General features: G+C 33.0%; 1 protein-coding gene across 7 annotated transcripts in view; it reads right to left on the minus strand.

Annotated features, from left to right (window-relative positions):
* The window catches only part of LOC128233680 (fucolectin-2-like), a 26,653-nt gene extending 13,197 nt beyond the window's left edge, over nt 1–13,456 (minus strand). For 4 of the 7 annotated variants that reach the window (XR_008260748.1, XR_008260747.1, XM_052947476.1 and 1 more), the window contains exons 1-5: nt 13,326–13,456; nt 9,568–9,792; nt 8,770–8,973; nt 3,258–3,482; nt 2,457–2,660 (exon numbers count right to left, since the gene is read on the minus strand). Coding sequence is in view for 4 of the 7 variants with exons in the window: in XM_052947476.1 (XP_052803436.1) it covers nt 2,457–2,660; nt 3,258–3,482; nt 8,770–8,973; nt 9,568–9,792; nt 13,326–13,389 (922 nt within the window). In the remaining 3 variants the exon portion in view is untranslated. The remainder of the gene's footprint in view (nt 1–2,456; nt 2,661–3,257; nt 3,483–8,769; nt 8,974–9,567; nt 9,793–13,325) is intronic. The other 3 variants (XR_008260749.1, XM_052947479.1, XM_052947478.1) reach the window with 1 other exon arrangement.
* Between the last annotated feature and the right edge of the window lie 5,498 nt (nt 13,457–18,954).

Here is an 18,954-nt window from a genome sequence, read left to right on the forward strand (position 1 = left end):
AGGCGATTGGGCTGAAAACAACAGTAAGATTGATAAGAGTCAAGCTCGGCTTTGAAGCAGAAATATCTTTCAAGAAACGGGAGTGCTTCTACTGTCCACACGTAGGCTTCGTAAAGCTTTTGGCATATTAACCACGTTTAACTATCCAATCATTCTCGAAAAACAGGTATACCTGGTCATTTAATGTAATATCGCTAAAAGACAGGGAATAATACAAGTTCGACAATCTTTGCCATATACATTAATGAGATATCTGCCCTTTTACGGGAGAATTGTGGTTCTTGCATCTTCAAGCTTAATTAAATACCAGATATTATATGCCTAATATTTGCAGATGTCGTTGCTTACTATTATTTAAATACAGATATGGAGGTAAACCTTGATTATACTGAACTTATTATTTTTAGAAATTGCGACCCTTACTAAATGATAAGAAATGGTACCTTCTTTAAATTCATGGGGCTTCTGTTTAGTCCTAAAATGTTATGAACACTAAGTCCAGACGAATTGGCAGCTCAAGCTCAATTTTCTTTGGTATCAAACGATAGCAAAACATTTTTGGCTATTTTCTAACAGGAAATTGTTTAAAATGTTTGATACTACTATTTAATCTAAACTATAGGTCTTGTTGTTTGACCTCACACGAAGTACAAGTTCATTTAACGATAGATAAGTAATTGTAACCAAATATAGAAAACTTGAGAGCCAATGCAACTTAAACTGTTATCTGATAACTATACATTTGTTTGATAATCATGATTCGAAGATACAAAAATACACTATAAACAGTTAAACGTTCAACTCGGGGTGTGTTGTGCTTCAACATATCCCTGACTTTTAAGAAAGTAGGTCGCTACAATATACAGAACGAGTTTTACAGGAAGCATATAAGATAACTAATACATGCATGGTTCTTAGAGAAGTTGAAGATTTCAGTCGGGTATATCTTTTTTGTCTCAATATATGAAATATGTTTGCAAATTACTGCAAGCTTCTAATAATTGGTACTCTTAGCAAAGTCACTTTAATTGAAGTTGTGCATACTTACTGGGATACTAATATTAAGATTATGCCTTTTATGCATGGCTCTGGTAATATCTGGATAGCACAAGATGCGACAAAAAATTATTTCTTAATATCTTTAAAGAGAGAATTAAAGATGTTTTGATAAAAAAAATGTCGTAAATCTATGAACAGTCCGAGTCGATGTTTTCATTATAGAAACTATGCAACTTTGTTAAATGTAGAACGTCATCAACTATTAGAGATACCTTTTAAGCTTAAATAAGGATTTAGCCAATTTCGGTGTTCAAATCAAAAATGATTAATTGAAACCGGCAGGCATGATCAAATCCAAAGAGAAGAACGTTCTTGTGGTTTTTGTCTTGAATAAATAAATGTGTCTGTTTTAGAATATGAATACCATGCTTTCTTTATATGTCCTTAGAGCTGCACTCTCACAGATTGAACGTTTTGACAACTTTTTATAAATTTTCTGTCTTGGAACGAGCCATTTATTTGCGAAAATCCATGGAAACCAGTTATATAAAACTGCTGCCAAAATATTTGATCGCAGAATTTTATTTTTAAGTTAAAAAAAATGATGTTTTATGCATTTTCCCTAAACTGTTAGTAACGGATTAAGCCATAAAACATTAATTTTCGAACGGAAATTTGAAAATCTACAATCTGATTTTTTGTCAGCCATATTATATCATTAGATTGCAGACATTTACGCAGAAATTTTAATTTTCCCAAGACAAAAAAATAATGTTTTTTGTAAAGATGGTGAGAGTGTAGCTTTAATATAATGATATAAAAACGCATTACTTATATAATTGGTATTGTAATGGTACGGAATAAGAATATTTTTAAACACAAATCAGTCAGAGATTTAAGCAAACTAGCTTGCTATTGAAAATAAATAGTAAAACTTATAGAGAAGTAACCATGTTTTATAAATATACTATGCTTGTATCCATTATCGATTAATTATTGTGTCATAACTCATGCTTTTTCAAGTTGTATGTTATGTTTTTTGTTCTGATGGCCTTCAACTTCTTAATCAATTGTTGACCATTTATAACCAAACTGTATGCAATGACTTCTACATTTACAGTTGACTCTTTACGCACGTTTTGATGAATACTCCTAGCTTAATATATAATTGGATGTTGTGTGTTGTTAGTGGAATTTTAAATTGTTGCTCCTGGTTTCCGGTTTGAAGATATTTGTGTTGTTACTGTTCAATGTTGTTGGCCTTGGCCCTGTGCCATTGAACGAAGTTTATGTTTAAGTTTACGACTACTTGACTTGTTTCTATAGTTCATCATATCAGTATTGGACAATAGATCAGTGTGATTAGCATAAAACGGCAATCGAGATGAGGGTTTTACCAAGTAATTAGGAAAAATATGTATCGCCTGTGAAAGCATATTGAACTATTGTATAATCACCTGAGGGGTATGCCATGACTTCTACCTCACATAGATGGAAAATCTCCGTTATCCCTTTCAGCTGCAATTGCACGAAACGTCCTACCAATGGTGGGTCAATGGTGAACGTATGGGGAGTGGTGAACAAGACATCTAGGTATCCAGCCTGACTCATGGAGTCTAAAGTTTTACCGATTGTCAGTTTAATGTTCCTTGCCCGGTTTGCTACAAATGTAAATTATAATTCGTAAAGAAAGTCCAGTGCCCGGAACCGCAACGATTGTTTGTGTGTTTAAAAGCAACTTGGTTACTTGATAATATATATGGGGGTCTAAGGAGTAAAACATAAACAAATCCCAAGCTTAATTCAAATTCTTAATTAAGCAAACTGACATGAGTGAAATTTAGGCATTTTGAAAGGTCTTCTTTAGTCTATGCACACCTTTAACGGTCCCCGGCAGGGTAGTCTTTTAACTCGCCATGTTTGTTGGTCATCAAACTAATGGTAGAGGCCTTGTGCTCACTAATCGGTTAATGCCCCCAGTTATTACTCACTAAGTGTTCACTACCCTGCCCTATAGGCTGTACCATCAACTTTCAATGAAAATATATGTGTCTTTTCTGTCGACGCTGTATGTTACTCAGTAAGTATATGTTCAGTCTCGATTATTGTGCCTTTAAGCAGGAACATGTTTTCTTTATAACTTTAATTCATTTATTAATGTAGTTCCTATTGATTCATCGCGAATAATGATAATGATATAACTGATCAGATACTATTAAGTAGTTTATTAAGATACTTGTACAGTGGTATACACTTACCACAGCAGTCAAGTCGGTTATAAACAACGACACTGGTGATATAGTAGTCTTGATGTAGGTCCACCCTCCACCACGGCTGGTACTCTTTCGTTGTACTAAAAAACGAATCGCTGGCAAAACGGTTGTCCCCGGCATAACCATCAACTGCCGTTGATGCGTGATATTTGAGTGTACTGAAGTTGCTGCTCTGTGAAGCAGTTTTACCAGTGGCGACATTGTACGTACCTGTAGATGTATCTGGCTAATATTACGAGCTCTTTATTTCCACAAAAACACTTAGCATTTAGCGTGCTATAGTTTTTAACATATATATAGAGATGTTCTTTGAAATTTTCTTAGAAGTAGTAATGGTAGTAGTAGTAGTAGTAGTAGTAGTAGTAGTAGTAGTAGTAGTAGTAGTAGTAGTAGTAGTAGTAGTAGTAGTAGTAGTAGTAGTAGTAGTAGTAGTAGTAGTAGTAGTAGTAGTAGTACAAGTAGTAGTAGTAGTAGTGGTAATAGTAGTAGTAGTAGAAGTAGTAGTAGTAGTAGTAGTAATAGTAGTAGTAGTAGTAGTAGTAGTAGTAGTAGTAGTAGTAGTAGTAGTAGTAGTAGTAGTAGTAGTAGTAATAGTAGTAGTAGTAGTAGTAGTAGTAGTAGTAGTAGTAGTAGTAGTAGTAGTAGTAGTAGTAGTAGTAGTAGTAGTAGTAGTAGTAGTAGTAGTAGTAGTAGAAGTAGTAGTAGTAGTAGTAGTAGAAGTAGTAGTACAAGTAACAGTAGTAGTAAAAGTAGTAGTAGTAGTAGTAGTAGTAGTAGTAGTAGTAGTAGTAGTAGTAGTAGTAGTAGTAGTAGTAGTAGTAGTAGTATTAGTAGTAGTAGTAGTAGTAGTAGTAGTAGTAGTAGTAGTAGTAGTAGTAGTAGTAGTAAAAGTAGTAGTAGTAGTAGTAGTAGTAGTAGTAGTAGTAGTAGTAGTAGTAGAAGTAGTAGTAGTAGTAGTAGTAGTAGTAGTAGTAGTAGTAGTAGTAGTACTAGTAGTAGTAGTAGTAGTTGTTGTTGTTGTTCATCTGTTCATAATTCATTAGACCATTGTTTGTTACATTTAATTGATAGCATTGTGCCAACTTTCATTGTTACTGAGTCTTGGGTGTGTGTCATGTGTACACATCTGGACCTAAAACTGTACCTGCAAACTACACGTAAGAATATCTATGCCTATTTCCATGTACAAAATATTTTCCGGTGTCTTTAATAAAAGGCGATTGGGCTGAAAACAACAGTAAGATTGATAAGAGTCAAGCTCGGCTTTGAAGCAGAAATATCTTTCAAGAAACGGAAGTGCTTCTACTTTCTAGAGGTAGACTTCGTAAAGCTTTTGGCATATTAACCACGTTAAACTATCCAATCATTCTCGAAAAACAGGTATACCTGGTCATTTAATGTAATATCGCTAAACGACAGGGAATAATACAAGTTCGACAATCTTTGCCATATACATTAATGCGTTATCTGCCCTTTTACGGGAGAATTGTGGTTCTTGCATCTTCAAACTTAATAAAATACCAGATATTATATGCTTAATATTTGCAGATGTCGTTGCTTACTATTATTCAAATACAGATTTGGAGGTAAACCTTGATTATACTGAACTTATTATGTTTAGAAATTGCGACCCTTACTAAAGTATAAGAAATGGTACCTTCTTTAAACTCATGGGTCTACTGTTTAGTCCTAAAATGTTATGAACACTAAGTCCAGACGAACTGGCAGCTCAAGCTCAATTTTCTTTGGTATCGAACGATAGCAAAACATTTTTGGCTATTTTCAAACAGGAAATGGTTTATAATGTTTGATACTACTATTTAACCTAAACAATAGGTTTTGTAGTTTGACCTCACATGAAGTACAAGTTGATTTAACGATAGATAAGTAATTGTAACCAACTATAGAAAACTTGAGAGCCAATGCAACTTAAACTGTTATCTGATAACTATACATTTGTTTGATAATCATGATTCGAAGATACAAAAAATACACAACAAACAGTTAAACGTTCAACTCGGGGTGTGTTGTGCTCCAACATGTCCCTGACTTTTAATAAAGTAGGTCGCTACAATATACAGAAAGAATTTTACAGGAAGCATATAAGATAACTAATACATGTATGGTTCTTAGAGAAGTTGAAGATTTCAGTCGGGTATATCTTTTTTGTCTCAATATATGAAATATGTTTCATTGCAAATTACTGCAAGCTTCTAATGATTGTCACTCTTAGGAAAGTTATTTTAATTGAAGTTGTGCATACTTACTGGGATACTAATATTAAGATTATGCCTTGTATGCATGGCTCTGGTTATATCTGGATATCACAAGATGTTCGCGACATAAATTTATTTCTTAATATCTTTAAAGAAAAAAAAATATATGTTTTTCAAAAAATGTCGTAAATCTATGAACAGTCCGAGTCGATGTTTTCATTATAGAAACTATGCAACTTTGTAAAATGTAGAACGTCATCAATTATTAGAGATACCTTTTAAGCTTAAATAAGGATTTAGCCAATTTCGGTGTTCAAATCAAAAATGATTAATTGAAACCGGCAGGCATTATCAAATCCAAAGAGAAGAACGTTCTTGTGGTTTTTGTCTTGAATAAATAAATGTGACTGTTTTAGAATATGAATACCATGTTATCTTTATATGTCCTTAAAGCTGCACTCTCACAGATTGAACGTTTTGACAACTTGTTATATATTTTTTGTCTTGGAACGAGCCATATTTTGCGAAAATCCATGGAAACCAGTTATATAAGACTGCTGACAAAATATTTGATTGCTGAACTTTATATTTAAGTTCAAAATATGATCTATTATGCATTTTCCCTAAACTGTTAGTAACGGTTTAAGGTATTAGCCGCGTTATACACACTTTAAAGAACCTTTAACCTTTATTTTGTCATTGTTATACTAACATTTAGATTTTTCACAGTAATTCTTCTCTCCTTAACATTTGAAGTTTGGTCTGTTCCCATCCGTTTTGTATTTGAAGTGTGTGCACAGATGGTATCTACTCAATGCTGAATCACTGCTGATTTGGTTTTCATGCCCCTTCAGGTACTTAACCCATCTAGAATTTTTAGTGCTGTTAAGGAAAAAAGTTGTACTTTAAAGCCTTTCTAACTAATTAGTATAGATAATTATACTTCCATACATATACAAAATAAAATATAAACAGTTTGATATTTCTCGACATTATTTAAAAAGCAAAAACAAGCTGATACATACATGTATATATAAAGAAAATTATTAAATTTATCAAACATTATCATCATCATCATCATCATCATCATCATCATCATCATCATCATCATCACCATCATCATCATCATCATCATCATCATCATCATCATCATCATCATCATCATCATCATCATCATCATTATCATTATCATTATCATCATCACAACAACCACCACAACCACTTGATCACCACCTCCACCACTTGATTATTGAATACAGTATGTTTATAAAAACAAAAAACAAAGTCAAATGTGTTTTATATCAAATACTCACATCATCTTTATCAGATGCGACTGCCTTGTGTATAGACATGGCTGTCAAATCCGCTCTCAAGGATCCAACATAGTATTTAATGCTGACTGAAATTCTTCATAACCCAGTGTTGTTGACTTAGTAATATTTAGTCATTTTCCTGCCTGAAAGAAATTATACTTCTGATTATCAACCAGCAGAAACTACGTCTGTAAAATACAAATGCACAAGTACTATACATTCTGCACTATCCGTATAAGCCAAGAGTAAGGGGTGTGTAGTTGTTGTGCATACATGTATGGTTAATAATGATTCACGACAGTCTGGGGTTTTAACAAGACCTACACCAAGCAAATGTAACATTTTTAATGTATGTCGCAAGTGTCCAAGCAGTCGTGGATTCAAGCCCCAAAACATGTACAACTTTTCCTCACAGGTTAATTATAAAAATATGCATTTTGTAAACAAATAATGGGTATGTTAAAATTGGGCACGTACCAAAACACATCATTTTTAAACACAATTTTCAGTCTAATATTTTTTCTAAGATAACACAATCAAATAAAAGATTACATACTCATATCATAAACATAAATAATATACATAATTACATATTAAAATATGTAACATGTACATAAGTACATGTAAAATATGTAACATGTACCTGGTACATAAGTACATGTACAAATATGAACATGTTGTCTTAACATTTAGCTAATACAAATAATTTAAGAATTCCAAAGCTTTTGAACACATCAACGTACAAAACTACTCAATGATACTTACTTTCATAGCGCTTTGATACGAATATCCGAATATCCCAGTTTCACGCTGTTTGTTGACAGTTATTTCTTTCGACAGAAAATCTTCTCTTACGCGTATAATTCACTTATAATCCATGTTTTACTGAAATGACTAAAATTGTTAGATGTATCGTAATCAACTGTCAGCGTGCACTTTTAATGTTTATTTATTTTAAACGTATATTCATGAGAAAACATCACCGAGTTTCCAAATACAACGATGTATAAATTCCATTATTGACCTATGAATAGCGGGGAAATACCTTCTGTTTCTAAAAATAGCAACATCCGGTACAGGCCGAATACGCCCGATGTTCGTCGCGATCTGTTACGGCGAGTGGCGATATAATTCGATGTTACTCGATGTTTCACGAAGTTTATTACATGGCTAATACCTTAAGCCATAAAATATTAATTTTCGAACGGAAATATGAAAATCTACGACTTGATTTTTTGTCAGCCATCTTATATCATTAGTTTGCAAATATTTAGGCAGAAATTTTAATTTTCCCAAGATAAAAAATATTTTTTTTTTTGTAAAGATGATATATCTGTGAGAGTGTAGCTTAAATATAATGATATAAAACGCAATACTTATATAATAGGTATTCTAATGGTACGGAATAAGAATATTTTTAAGCACAAATCAGTCTGAGATTTAAGCAAACTAGCTTGGTCTTGAAAATAAATAGTTAAACTTATAGAGAAGTAACCATGTTTTATAAATATACTATGCTTGTATCAATTATCGATTAATTACCGTGTCACAACTCATGCTTTTTCAAGTTGTATGTTATGTATTTCGTTCTGATGGCCTTCAACTTCTCAATCAATTGTTGACCATTTATAACCAAACTGTATGCAATGACGCCAGTTTTGATGAATACTCCTAGTTTTATATATAATTGGATGTTGTGTGTTGTTAGTGGAATTTTAAATTGTTGCTCCTGGTTTCCGGTTTGAAGATATTTGTGTTGTTACTGTTCAATGTTGTTGGCCTTGGCCCTGTGCCATTTAACGGAGTTTATGTTTAAGTTTACGACTATTTGACTTGTTTCTGTAGTTCTTCATATCAGTATTGGACACTAGATCAGTGTGATCAGCATAAACCCGCCATCAAGATGAGGGTTTTACCAAGTAAAATATGTCTCGCCTGTGAAAGCATATTGAACTATTGTATAATCACCTGAGGGATATGCCATGACTTCTACCTCACATAGATGGAAAAACTCTGTTATCCCGTATAGCTGCAATTGCACGAAACGTCCTACCAATGGTGGGTCAACGGTGAACGTATGGGTAGTGGTGAACCCGCCATCTAGGTGTCCAGCCTGACTCATAGAGTCCAAACTTTTACCGATTGTCAGTTTAATTTTCCGTGCCTGGTTTGCTACAAATGTAAATTATAATTCGTAAAGAAAGTCCAGTGCCCGAAACCGCAACGATTTTTTTGTATTTAAAAGCAACTTGTTTACTTGATAATATATATGGGGGTCTAAGGAGTAAAACAGAAACAAATTTCAAGCTTAATTGAAATGCTCGATTGAGCAAACTGACATGAATGAAATTCATGCATTTTGAAAGGTCTTCTTAAGTCTATGCCCACTGTTAATGGTTCCCGGCAGGATAGTATTTTAACTCACCATGTTTGTTGGTCATCAAACTAATGATAGAGGCCTTGTGCTCACTAATCGGTTGATTCCCCCAGTTATTACTCACTAAGTGTTCACTAACTCTGCTTAATAGGCGGTAACATCAACAAATGATAATGTGTGTGTCTTTTCTGTCGACGCTGTATGTTACTCAGTAAGTATATGTTCAGTCTCGATTATTGTGCCTTTAAGCAGGAACATGTTTCCTTTATAACTCTACTTCATTTATTAATGTAGTTCCTATTGATTCATCGTGAATATTGATAATGATATAACTGATCAGATACTATTAAGTAGTTTATTAAGATACTTGTACAGTGGTATACACTTACCACAGCAGTCAAGTCGGTTATAAACAACGACACTAGTGATATAGTAGTCTTGATGTAGGTCCACCCTCCACCACGGCTGGTACTCTTTAGTCGTGTGAAAACACGTATCGCTCAACATAGAGTTGTTCCCGACATTACCATCAACCGCTGTTTGGGCGAGCCATTTGTATTCTCGGTGATTGCTACTCATTGAAGCTGTTTTACCGATGGCGACATTCCTAGTACCTGAAGATGTATCTTACTAACATAACGTTCTTATATGCTGAAATCGCGGTTAAAGATAAAAAAGTACCCGTATGGAACCTTATCTTATGGTTATTTTTAAAATCCAAATAAATCATTTTTCGCTTCAGATGGAGGAAAAAGAAACAAACTTGTACTGTCCTCAGAATTTTTTTAAGAGCGATTTGATTATTTACACATTTTGAATCACTGAACGCATATCTATGACAACCACAATGATTACATATCAATACGCGAAATATTTTCATAACGTATAGAACATTTCCAGTGAAAAATACATGCTAACATGATTTTGTTTAATTAAAAAAAACCTTCGTTTTTAAAATCCAAATAAATCATTTCTCGCTTCAGATGGAGGAAAAAGAAACAAATTTGTACTGTCCTCAGAATTATTTTAAGAGCGATTTGATTATTTACACATTTTGAATCACTGCACGCATATCTATGACAACCACAATGATTACATATCAACACACGAAATATTTTCATAACGTATAGAACATTTCCAGTGAAAAATACATGCTTACATGATTTTGTTTAACTAAAAAAAGCCTTTGTTGGCCATTCGTGTACAATAGTTTCATCCCAATCATCTTTAAACCTCGTTTCCGCATAACACCCTATTCTCGGGTTAGGATGACACCTATCTTACACGACCGGCCATGGAAGATACTAATAAGCTACAATGGTGCGTTAAATAATGATTCATACAATGCGTTCATACAATTCAATCCCAAGAGCCTCTAGAAACACGAAAACTTCTGTACCAAAACTAGTGTGATTCATATGCATTAAACCCAAACAACTAAGGAAAAACTAAAACTGTTGCACTTTATTACTTTAATATTGTTATTCAATCTTCGGAATATGTATATATATATATATACGGAAACTGCTGTACTGGAGTTATTTTAAACCTGATTAGTAAAGCCTCGGATTATATGGAAACACCAAAGCTACTGTATTATGATTCTTATAAGTCTTATAATTTAAGTTGTATAGTTTAAAGAAACACCAGCACTGCTGTACTGGATTAGTTGTTAAGTTTATGATTCATTACATAGTAAACTGCTTTTATAGAATTGTGTTATTACATGCTTACCGGAGATTAAATACTACTTGAAGGCAGAGTTCTAATAGTCGGTAAATACACACACACACACACACTATATATATATATATATATATATACAAACACTCACATAACTTACAATATGCATGACGATCGAACACAACATCTCATATGCACTGTTAATTTGACTACTTTCTAATATCAGAAAACATAGTAATTATTTAAAAAGTAATGTCCACAATCCTTGTCCAAACAACAGACCATTGTCAAATTATGAAAATGTCATAGTTAAGAAACAAAAGTTAGATGAAATAACGCAGTTGCAAGTGAACGGTTTAATAACGGAATAAGCGCCAAATCTATTCATGATAAATACAATAAAAACCTTGAGAAAAAACGTGTTTTAGGAAACACGGTTAACAAATTTAAAGTAAACGATGAAATTATAAGAGGAGTAAAACATATTTCAAACGAAGAAGTTATATACTACAAAATAATGTACTCTGAAATTATTCAACCAAACACTGACGAAGTGCCAGCATTTCTAGAAAACCGTTATAGAAAACGTAACGAAGTTGAAAAACGTTCTTTTGAAGGTCTTTTGGCCAGTTACAAATTTGAAATGGCTCTTAAATCTGCACTCTTACAGATTGAACGTTATGACAACATTTTTTTTTTGTCACCAGTCTTGTATCACTGGTTTGCAAATATTTACTAAAAATTGACTCATTCCAAGACAAGAAGTAATAATTTTATCAAAACGGTAAATCTGTGAGAGTGCAGTTCTAAAGATATTCGAAAAAATAAAAGCCCAAGATCTGGCCTCTAAACTTCGGGAAAGTACCATATCTCTATCAGAAATTTGGAAAATTATAAATAATTTTGCTTATCAAAAACTACATCTAAAGACCTCCCATCTTTCATTTACGACGGCACTGTTTTTAAATCAAACACTTGTACGGCAAACTATCCCAAAATATTCCTCCGATGTCATACCTATTTTAATGTATCGAAAATACCTCTTCCGAATTCTATTGATTCTGAAGTTTCTTCATAGCTAGACATTTGTATCTCCCGCCAAGCTGTTCTCAACTCCGTAAACATCATAACACCCGGTAAGGCAACTGGACCCGATTATGTTAAAAACTTAGTTAAAAAGGACATTTGCATCCGAAATATCGCAGCCTATTTAAGACCTATCTAATTATTCTAATCGTTCCGATTAAGTACCGACACATAGATGCTCATCAATGCGCTATTTATAAGAAGTCTGATCATCAAGACGTCGGTTTTTACCGACCGATATCCTTTTTTGAGTATTTTTAGCAAGGCTTTAGAAAGAATGTTGCATAAATATATATTCTTTCTTCTTACATAACAGCGATTTCCTGAGTTCAAGCTTCGTAAAAGTGCCATTTCCCGATCCTTATTTCGTTGATTACTGTTTTTAGCACAAGAATACGTTGCTCTGTCTGGAAATAAGTCAGATACCGTTACAACATCTGCTGGGGTGCCCCACCAGCCTCACTTCTGATGTCCTGGCGTTTACTTATATTTACATCAATGAAATTGTTCTTGAAATACGATCTCATTTTCTTTTTTTACGGATGACACTACCTTATTTTTTGTTGTGGATGACCCTTCTGTTATTGCCCTTCTGATGATATTGAAAGGTGGACTAAAGGTGGTTTGTATTATTTTATCCAGCAAAAACAGTGACACTGCTTTTCTCTCGTACAACTTACACCTTTGTTTACACCTGTTTTTAGGAGAGACGTTTAAATTCCAGTAGTTACAATCGTGTTCATTTTGCATTTATGTTACCCATAAAATAATCCGTGTTTATGATCCAATTGTGAACATTTGAATGTGTTATTATGAATAAAGTTTGTTAACTTGAAACAGCGAATGTCAATAAAGAGTTGCTATTATCAATATTTACTGATGTTTAAATAAAGAATACTTTGATAATAAACAAAGTTTACCGTTTGTTAGGAAAAGGGTAACCTTATGTTTCAAACGTCAAATCATCAAGCAGTTATGACTCAATTCGCAGATTAATTAGCAAACATCAAAACTTCTCTACTAGACTTATTATAATTATATAATTCAATCCTCATAGAACGTAAACACATCAAATTTGCTGTACTATAACTAGATTCAATTTCATGTGTATATAAAAACAACGAATTTACTGAATTTTGATATTATTAAAAACGTATGATTAAATCTTCATAGTACATAGAAACTGAAAACCTACTGTACTAAAAGTATTGTCATTCATTCGATTCAATCCTCATAGTATATAGGAGCACCAACAATCAGTCCTCGAATCGGAGTAAATTAATCAACGAAACTGCTGTACAGTAATTTTAGTAATTATTAGTATTGTTGTTCCTATGATTCAAGACCTAGTCTTAAAAAATATACAGTGGTTACTTACCATGAGCATAATCAGCCACAACAAGAAGAACACATAAATTTAGTGTAAATAATAAGGTATCCATATAAAAATAAACCAATGTGTGAGCAATATTATTAACACTGTTTACAACATATTGAATGCTTCTTATATTTATCAGGCAAAAACGGATTCACTTGTACAAGGATATCCGTATCACTCACGTATCAAGGATATGCGATCTGATTTATTGTAATTACATACGTCTGCTTGTTTATGTCAAGTGCGTTGACTGTTGCAACTGAATTAAAAACAACAATAACAGGAACGATCCCCTTTTTTAAGCTTACACCAATACAACATTGATGTCATCCCTTATCAATCCATTTAAGAAACAGATTTGTAAACTGAAATAAGGGTGCCTCTTTAAAATACATTACCATGCATACCAAATGAAAGCAAATAAACAAACAAGTCTAATAATAAGAAAAATAATTAAAGCAGTCCGAACGACAATCTGATATCAAAACAGTAAATATTAAATGTATATCCAGTCGGAAGTGACCAATTAAAAATACCATTGGGGTTAAATATAACCAGACCAAACCGATTTTATTTTAATTTTAGTTTTATATAACTATTACGAAGACATTTAAATCATGTGTTGAAATGGATAGAAACATAGTCAGAAACTTCTAAAATGTGTTCTTCATTTTTGTTCTTAGCTTATTTGATAAGACCCATTCGCCGTAGATGAACTGTAACGTTTATGTAATCTTATGGTTTCTCCTCGTATATTTCAATTATGACAAATTAAATAACAGTAATAACCTATGCATAACATAACATACCTTTATAAGACACATACACCTATGGCTGTCAAGCTAGTTCAGTAATCACTTTAGATATTCTGGAGTGCATTGGTTGGGATATGTTTCACGTAAACATCAATAAATTCGTGAGTCCTTGTGCAAATACCATTGCTATGGCAGCAATTATGGACGACAACAATCGTATTTAAGTTAAGCAATAAAGTTTTATCCTTGAATGTATAGCTTAAATGCCTTATCATCAGAATTTACATGTCGTCACCTTAGTGCAAGAACTCAATAACTGCATGAAGAAATAGAAGCAGATATTGCGTTCTTGCACTAAGGTGACGATGTGTTCTACTGTGACAGTCTCAATTTTGAATTATTCCATATAATGTGTCAAATAGAACTTTCAATTTGCTTGTTACGGCTACGGGCTTAAGATTGGGTGTTTTGACTTTGCCACAGTATAAGGAAAAAATAAACGTGATAACCTATTTCTGTTTTGTAATACGTCAATGAATCTTTAACTTGCTTAACGGCAACAATCTAATAAATGACACAAAACTAGGTAGCCCAAAGGCGTCCGTATTAAAAATAATACTTGTATTTAATATTTACTGAGGCAATCGTCTAACACTCTTGTTATTGCTTATTAATAATATAATCAGTCTCGATTATACAGCAAAACCTTTAAAATATAAAATCATTTAAGTAGTTATTGAATATTTTGGTGATGTTTAAATACAATCGATTTGTAATAAGGTCATCATCGTTATACATTTCAAATGGTAAAGGGGATAACACAAGTTTACGTTAATGCCAAATGTTCAAACCAACTTATACTTTGAGTAAACAAGTACAGCATATGAGAATTTAAAAACCAGGATTTTACCAATGATTTTTTTCTCGATTTCTAGCAGCTTAACCAGACAGTTAAACTTGAATCGTCGTTCTCTTTATCTTCTTAACTAAACATGTTTTTAGCATAAACAATATCACGCGTCCGCCTCATTCGACGTAATACAAATGCAAACTTTAAACGCCATATAGGGACGTAACCAGGTTAATAATTTGTAAATTTAGGTCACGTGACAAATGTACAGTTTAGGTATTAAAACATACGCATTGGCCTTCAGCTTCTTTCAACCAAACATAAATCCTATGTATGTAAGCTAGAAATAATCTTCCACAATTATTAATGCGTTTAAGCTAAACAAAACTTTGCAACATTGACTTTGGCTAAATAAAACAATCAACTCGGAAAAGTCCTGTGTAGTAGCCGGAAAACAACTCACTGCTGACCTGTGACACTGCCCGAACGATTTTGGATAGAAAACTGGGACTTTTCTGAAGGGCTAAGAAACCGACAGTGCAGCAATCTAGAATAACACGAAGATGGACATATAATGAACTTCAGGGGAAGAGCTTCAATCTTTTATAAGGGGAACTAGACCAGTGCTATGCTAGGGAAACCTAGTGGGCAAATTGGTAGTACCCCAACAGTCAAGTGACCATCCGAAGTACAACCAGGCGCTGTGATGACAAACGATCCAATTGTTTTTAGACATTTACAAAAGCAACCCATTTATGATCCCGCTTAATGTCCCAATATGAGGCTAAGTCAAAACTTAATCATAAAACGTCAATGTATTGATTATTTTACTCATTTTTAGTTACAGTGACCTTTACCTTAACCCAAACACGGCAAGGCAATACAATGGTTATCTTCGCATGAGCCTGTTTTATTTAAAGTTTAATTGCGTGAATAAACACACCCCTACTTAAGTTATAAACCAGAGAAATATTTTCTATTTGTCACAACTACATCTTTGATTATGACTGTACTTGCGCTTTAAACCATTTCATACGTTTTCAAATGTGTCTAGTTCCATCAGCACATTTTAACTCAAGATGTTTTAAAGAATACGTTGACACTAACCTTACCCGACAGATCCAAATACAACCCCAAAGTACATCTTAAATGAAACTCGCTAAAAACCAAGCTTCATCGACATTATGTATTTCAAACTAAACTAAAATTATTGAGCAGAGCCAATATTCTTAAGTGAATAATAGCGAACTTGACATTGACGTTCATGATCTCTTACTTGGCATCACATGTGTCATCACAGAAGATGTCTACACATTGGGTCTCACTTCTATTCTTGATATTAAATGGATGCATTTTTTATTTAACTTATATACCAGAGTGCCACGAAAGTATTTATTTACTTTTGTAACGTATTAATATATTGTTTCTGTGATAAATGTGTTATGTTTGATATCAAAATGTTGAGAGGAAGATAGTTTCTACTTAGTGTTTTTTTGTGATTTTTGTTCAGATGACTTACAAATTAAGTGACATTTGATATGCTTAAGCCATAGATAATGCTGCATACATATAGTTTCAAGAAAGACATACAGATTTAAGTGATTCCATTGATGAGCTCTAAGGTTGATTTTTATTATAATTTCGCGTATGACCACCTCTGATAAACGTCAGAATATGTTTGCGCATCGACCGAACAGAACGTCTTATGACGTCTGAAGGAATATTATTCAATTTCTAATTAAGAGCGTTTGCTATATCATGCATGTTGTTAATGTCGACACTTTGAGCTCACCTTGTATGCTCAAAGGGGATCATATCTGGGTCGTTCACGGTAACATGTTTCAAATATGTTCATGATATATAAACGAGCCACTCGATGGCATGATGTCGTATCATAATTTGTCTAACATACGGCCTGTCATAAAGTTTGTTGAGGTTGTCCCAAATTGGTAAAATTACTAATGCCGTTACCCCATGCCGTACTAGAGCATCTATGTTATGAAATGGTCCGTTCCTGCGTTAATTACACGTGGTTTGCCAGATCTTGGACGATCTGCGACACATCCTGTTTGTTGAAAGCAACACAGTTTTGGCATTCAATAATACGCAAATTTGAAATCCGACATGATTTGACCTTAGGAAAGGCAACAAAAAACGTGACCAAACACGTTTCTGTTGACACGTAGTTTTCCCACGACTTGCAAGTGCATCTCTATAGTATTGTCATAATCGGTTTACATTCGACATTTCTACAACTTAAAACGGCGACAGGAAATGCTACATTAAGCATATATGGCATATGTAATTCAAGATTGATAACTGTTTTAAAATCGGAGTTATTTAAAAAATAAAAAAGTGAAACCGAAGTTATCAATGCAGTTGCTCCCGCAGGCCAACGTAAAGAATTAGAGAGCATTATAGTGTGTTCTTATAAAATCTCTTTTCGAGCATTAAGAAGCCTATGCTAAACGATGGTTAGCTTGGCTTTTACTGTTAAAGTGTCTAATTATGGGCTTTTGCTTTGCACTTTAAGATAAAAAATATTCTTATTTTGAATTCAATGGCAGCTTTAACGTATTTTGAGATCAATTCTTAAAGAAAGCTCCCATTTGTACTTCGACTTGAAAATGGAGATCACCGCATTGTCGTTTAAATTGATATTCAACCTGAAAAAAACACATAATACAACTGTATTTCACAATGTGGCAAAGGACACCATAACCATGTTTACCATTATTTCGAGCTTACAATTCGAACATTTTCCGATATTGAAGCATCTTGTATCGAATTAGATTAAACTTGAAAGCTTACATACCATTTTAGTATAAATTCATTGGATTAAGCGGTCACATACCATTAAGCTTGATTTACATGTCTTTTTAATTTAACTTTTGAACATTTATTTAGCTATTTGCATTCATTCATTTTAAGTTATTTTATAACATATAATTATCGAAAAAAGGAAAAAGTGTAACTTTGTTATATCTTTATTCGTAAGTAACTGAAACTGTTTAACTCGTATGCAAGAAGGTAAAAGTATGTGAGCATACTCACAATGACTTTAAAATTCTGTCGCAGGTGAAACACTGCAAATTAGACCAAAGTATTTTTTATGGAAAATAAATACTTAAGTTGACTTCTCTCATTATTAAAATTATCTCAAATATGAAATCAATATGTTGATATTGTTTGAGATATGCTTTTTAAAGATACTCAATATATTGTTTTCTGATGATGTGAGAAATTGCTTTGAATGATTTTGTAGAGATTTTCTATTTATGAATATCCGACGTTTTAATGGTCAGAGTTATAATTGTTTATAAAAAGTAACATTACGAATGATTCATGTCTGAACTTTCTAATTACTCTGGACGGAAACTAGAGGACTTATGTAAATAAACATTAAGCGGAAGTTTTTAAGGCGTTTTAAGGTATTTTTTCACAATATTGATTGGATTAGTCGTCGAAGAAAAACAGGCAATAACAAGAAACTCGTCTTAACATTAACTGTAACTTCTAAACCGAGCTTTTTGTGTTCTCCGTTACTTTCTGTATAAAAACTTCCATTTATAGCCTAGCCAGGACCTGCTCTTGGAATCTTACACAGACTTCTGGTATGTGTCTGTATTGGTGGGATTAACATTTTAAAAAATAGCTATATGCTGAGTAATGCAAACGTAATATTGCGGTTTTGTCTATCCTACACATATATTGCTGTATTCACACGCATAAAACAAAACAAAGATGCTCAAATAATCAAATATAGTGATAGTTTGCCATGGCATGTTTTGTTTAACATTCAAAACATGAATGTGACGTCATCCATTGGTCGTTTTTTTTATTTATATGGTTCATCGGACAGTGTAATTTACTTTATTTCTACTAACTGTATATTATTTTAAGAAAAAAGACTGTTCAATTTGTTAAGAAGTAACATTTCTGTTTAGTAATTGACATTCAGTTGAAACAACGTTACTATGAACAATAAAAATCGTAGAACAGTTATTTGGTATCCATTTTATTT

Source organism: Mya arenaria, chromosome 5 (assembly GCF_026914265.1).
Source record: "Mya arenaria isolate MELC-2E11 chromosome 5, ASM2691426v1".
Lineage (NCBI taxonomy): Eukaryota > Metazoa > Mollusca > Bivalvia > Myida > Myidae > Mya > Mya arenaria.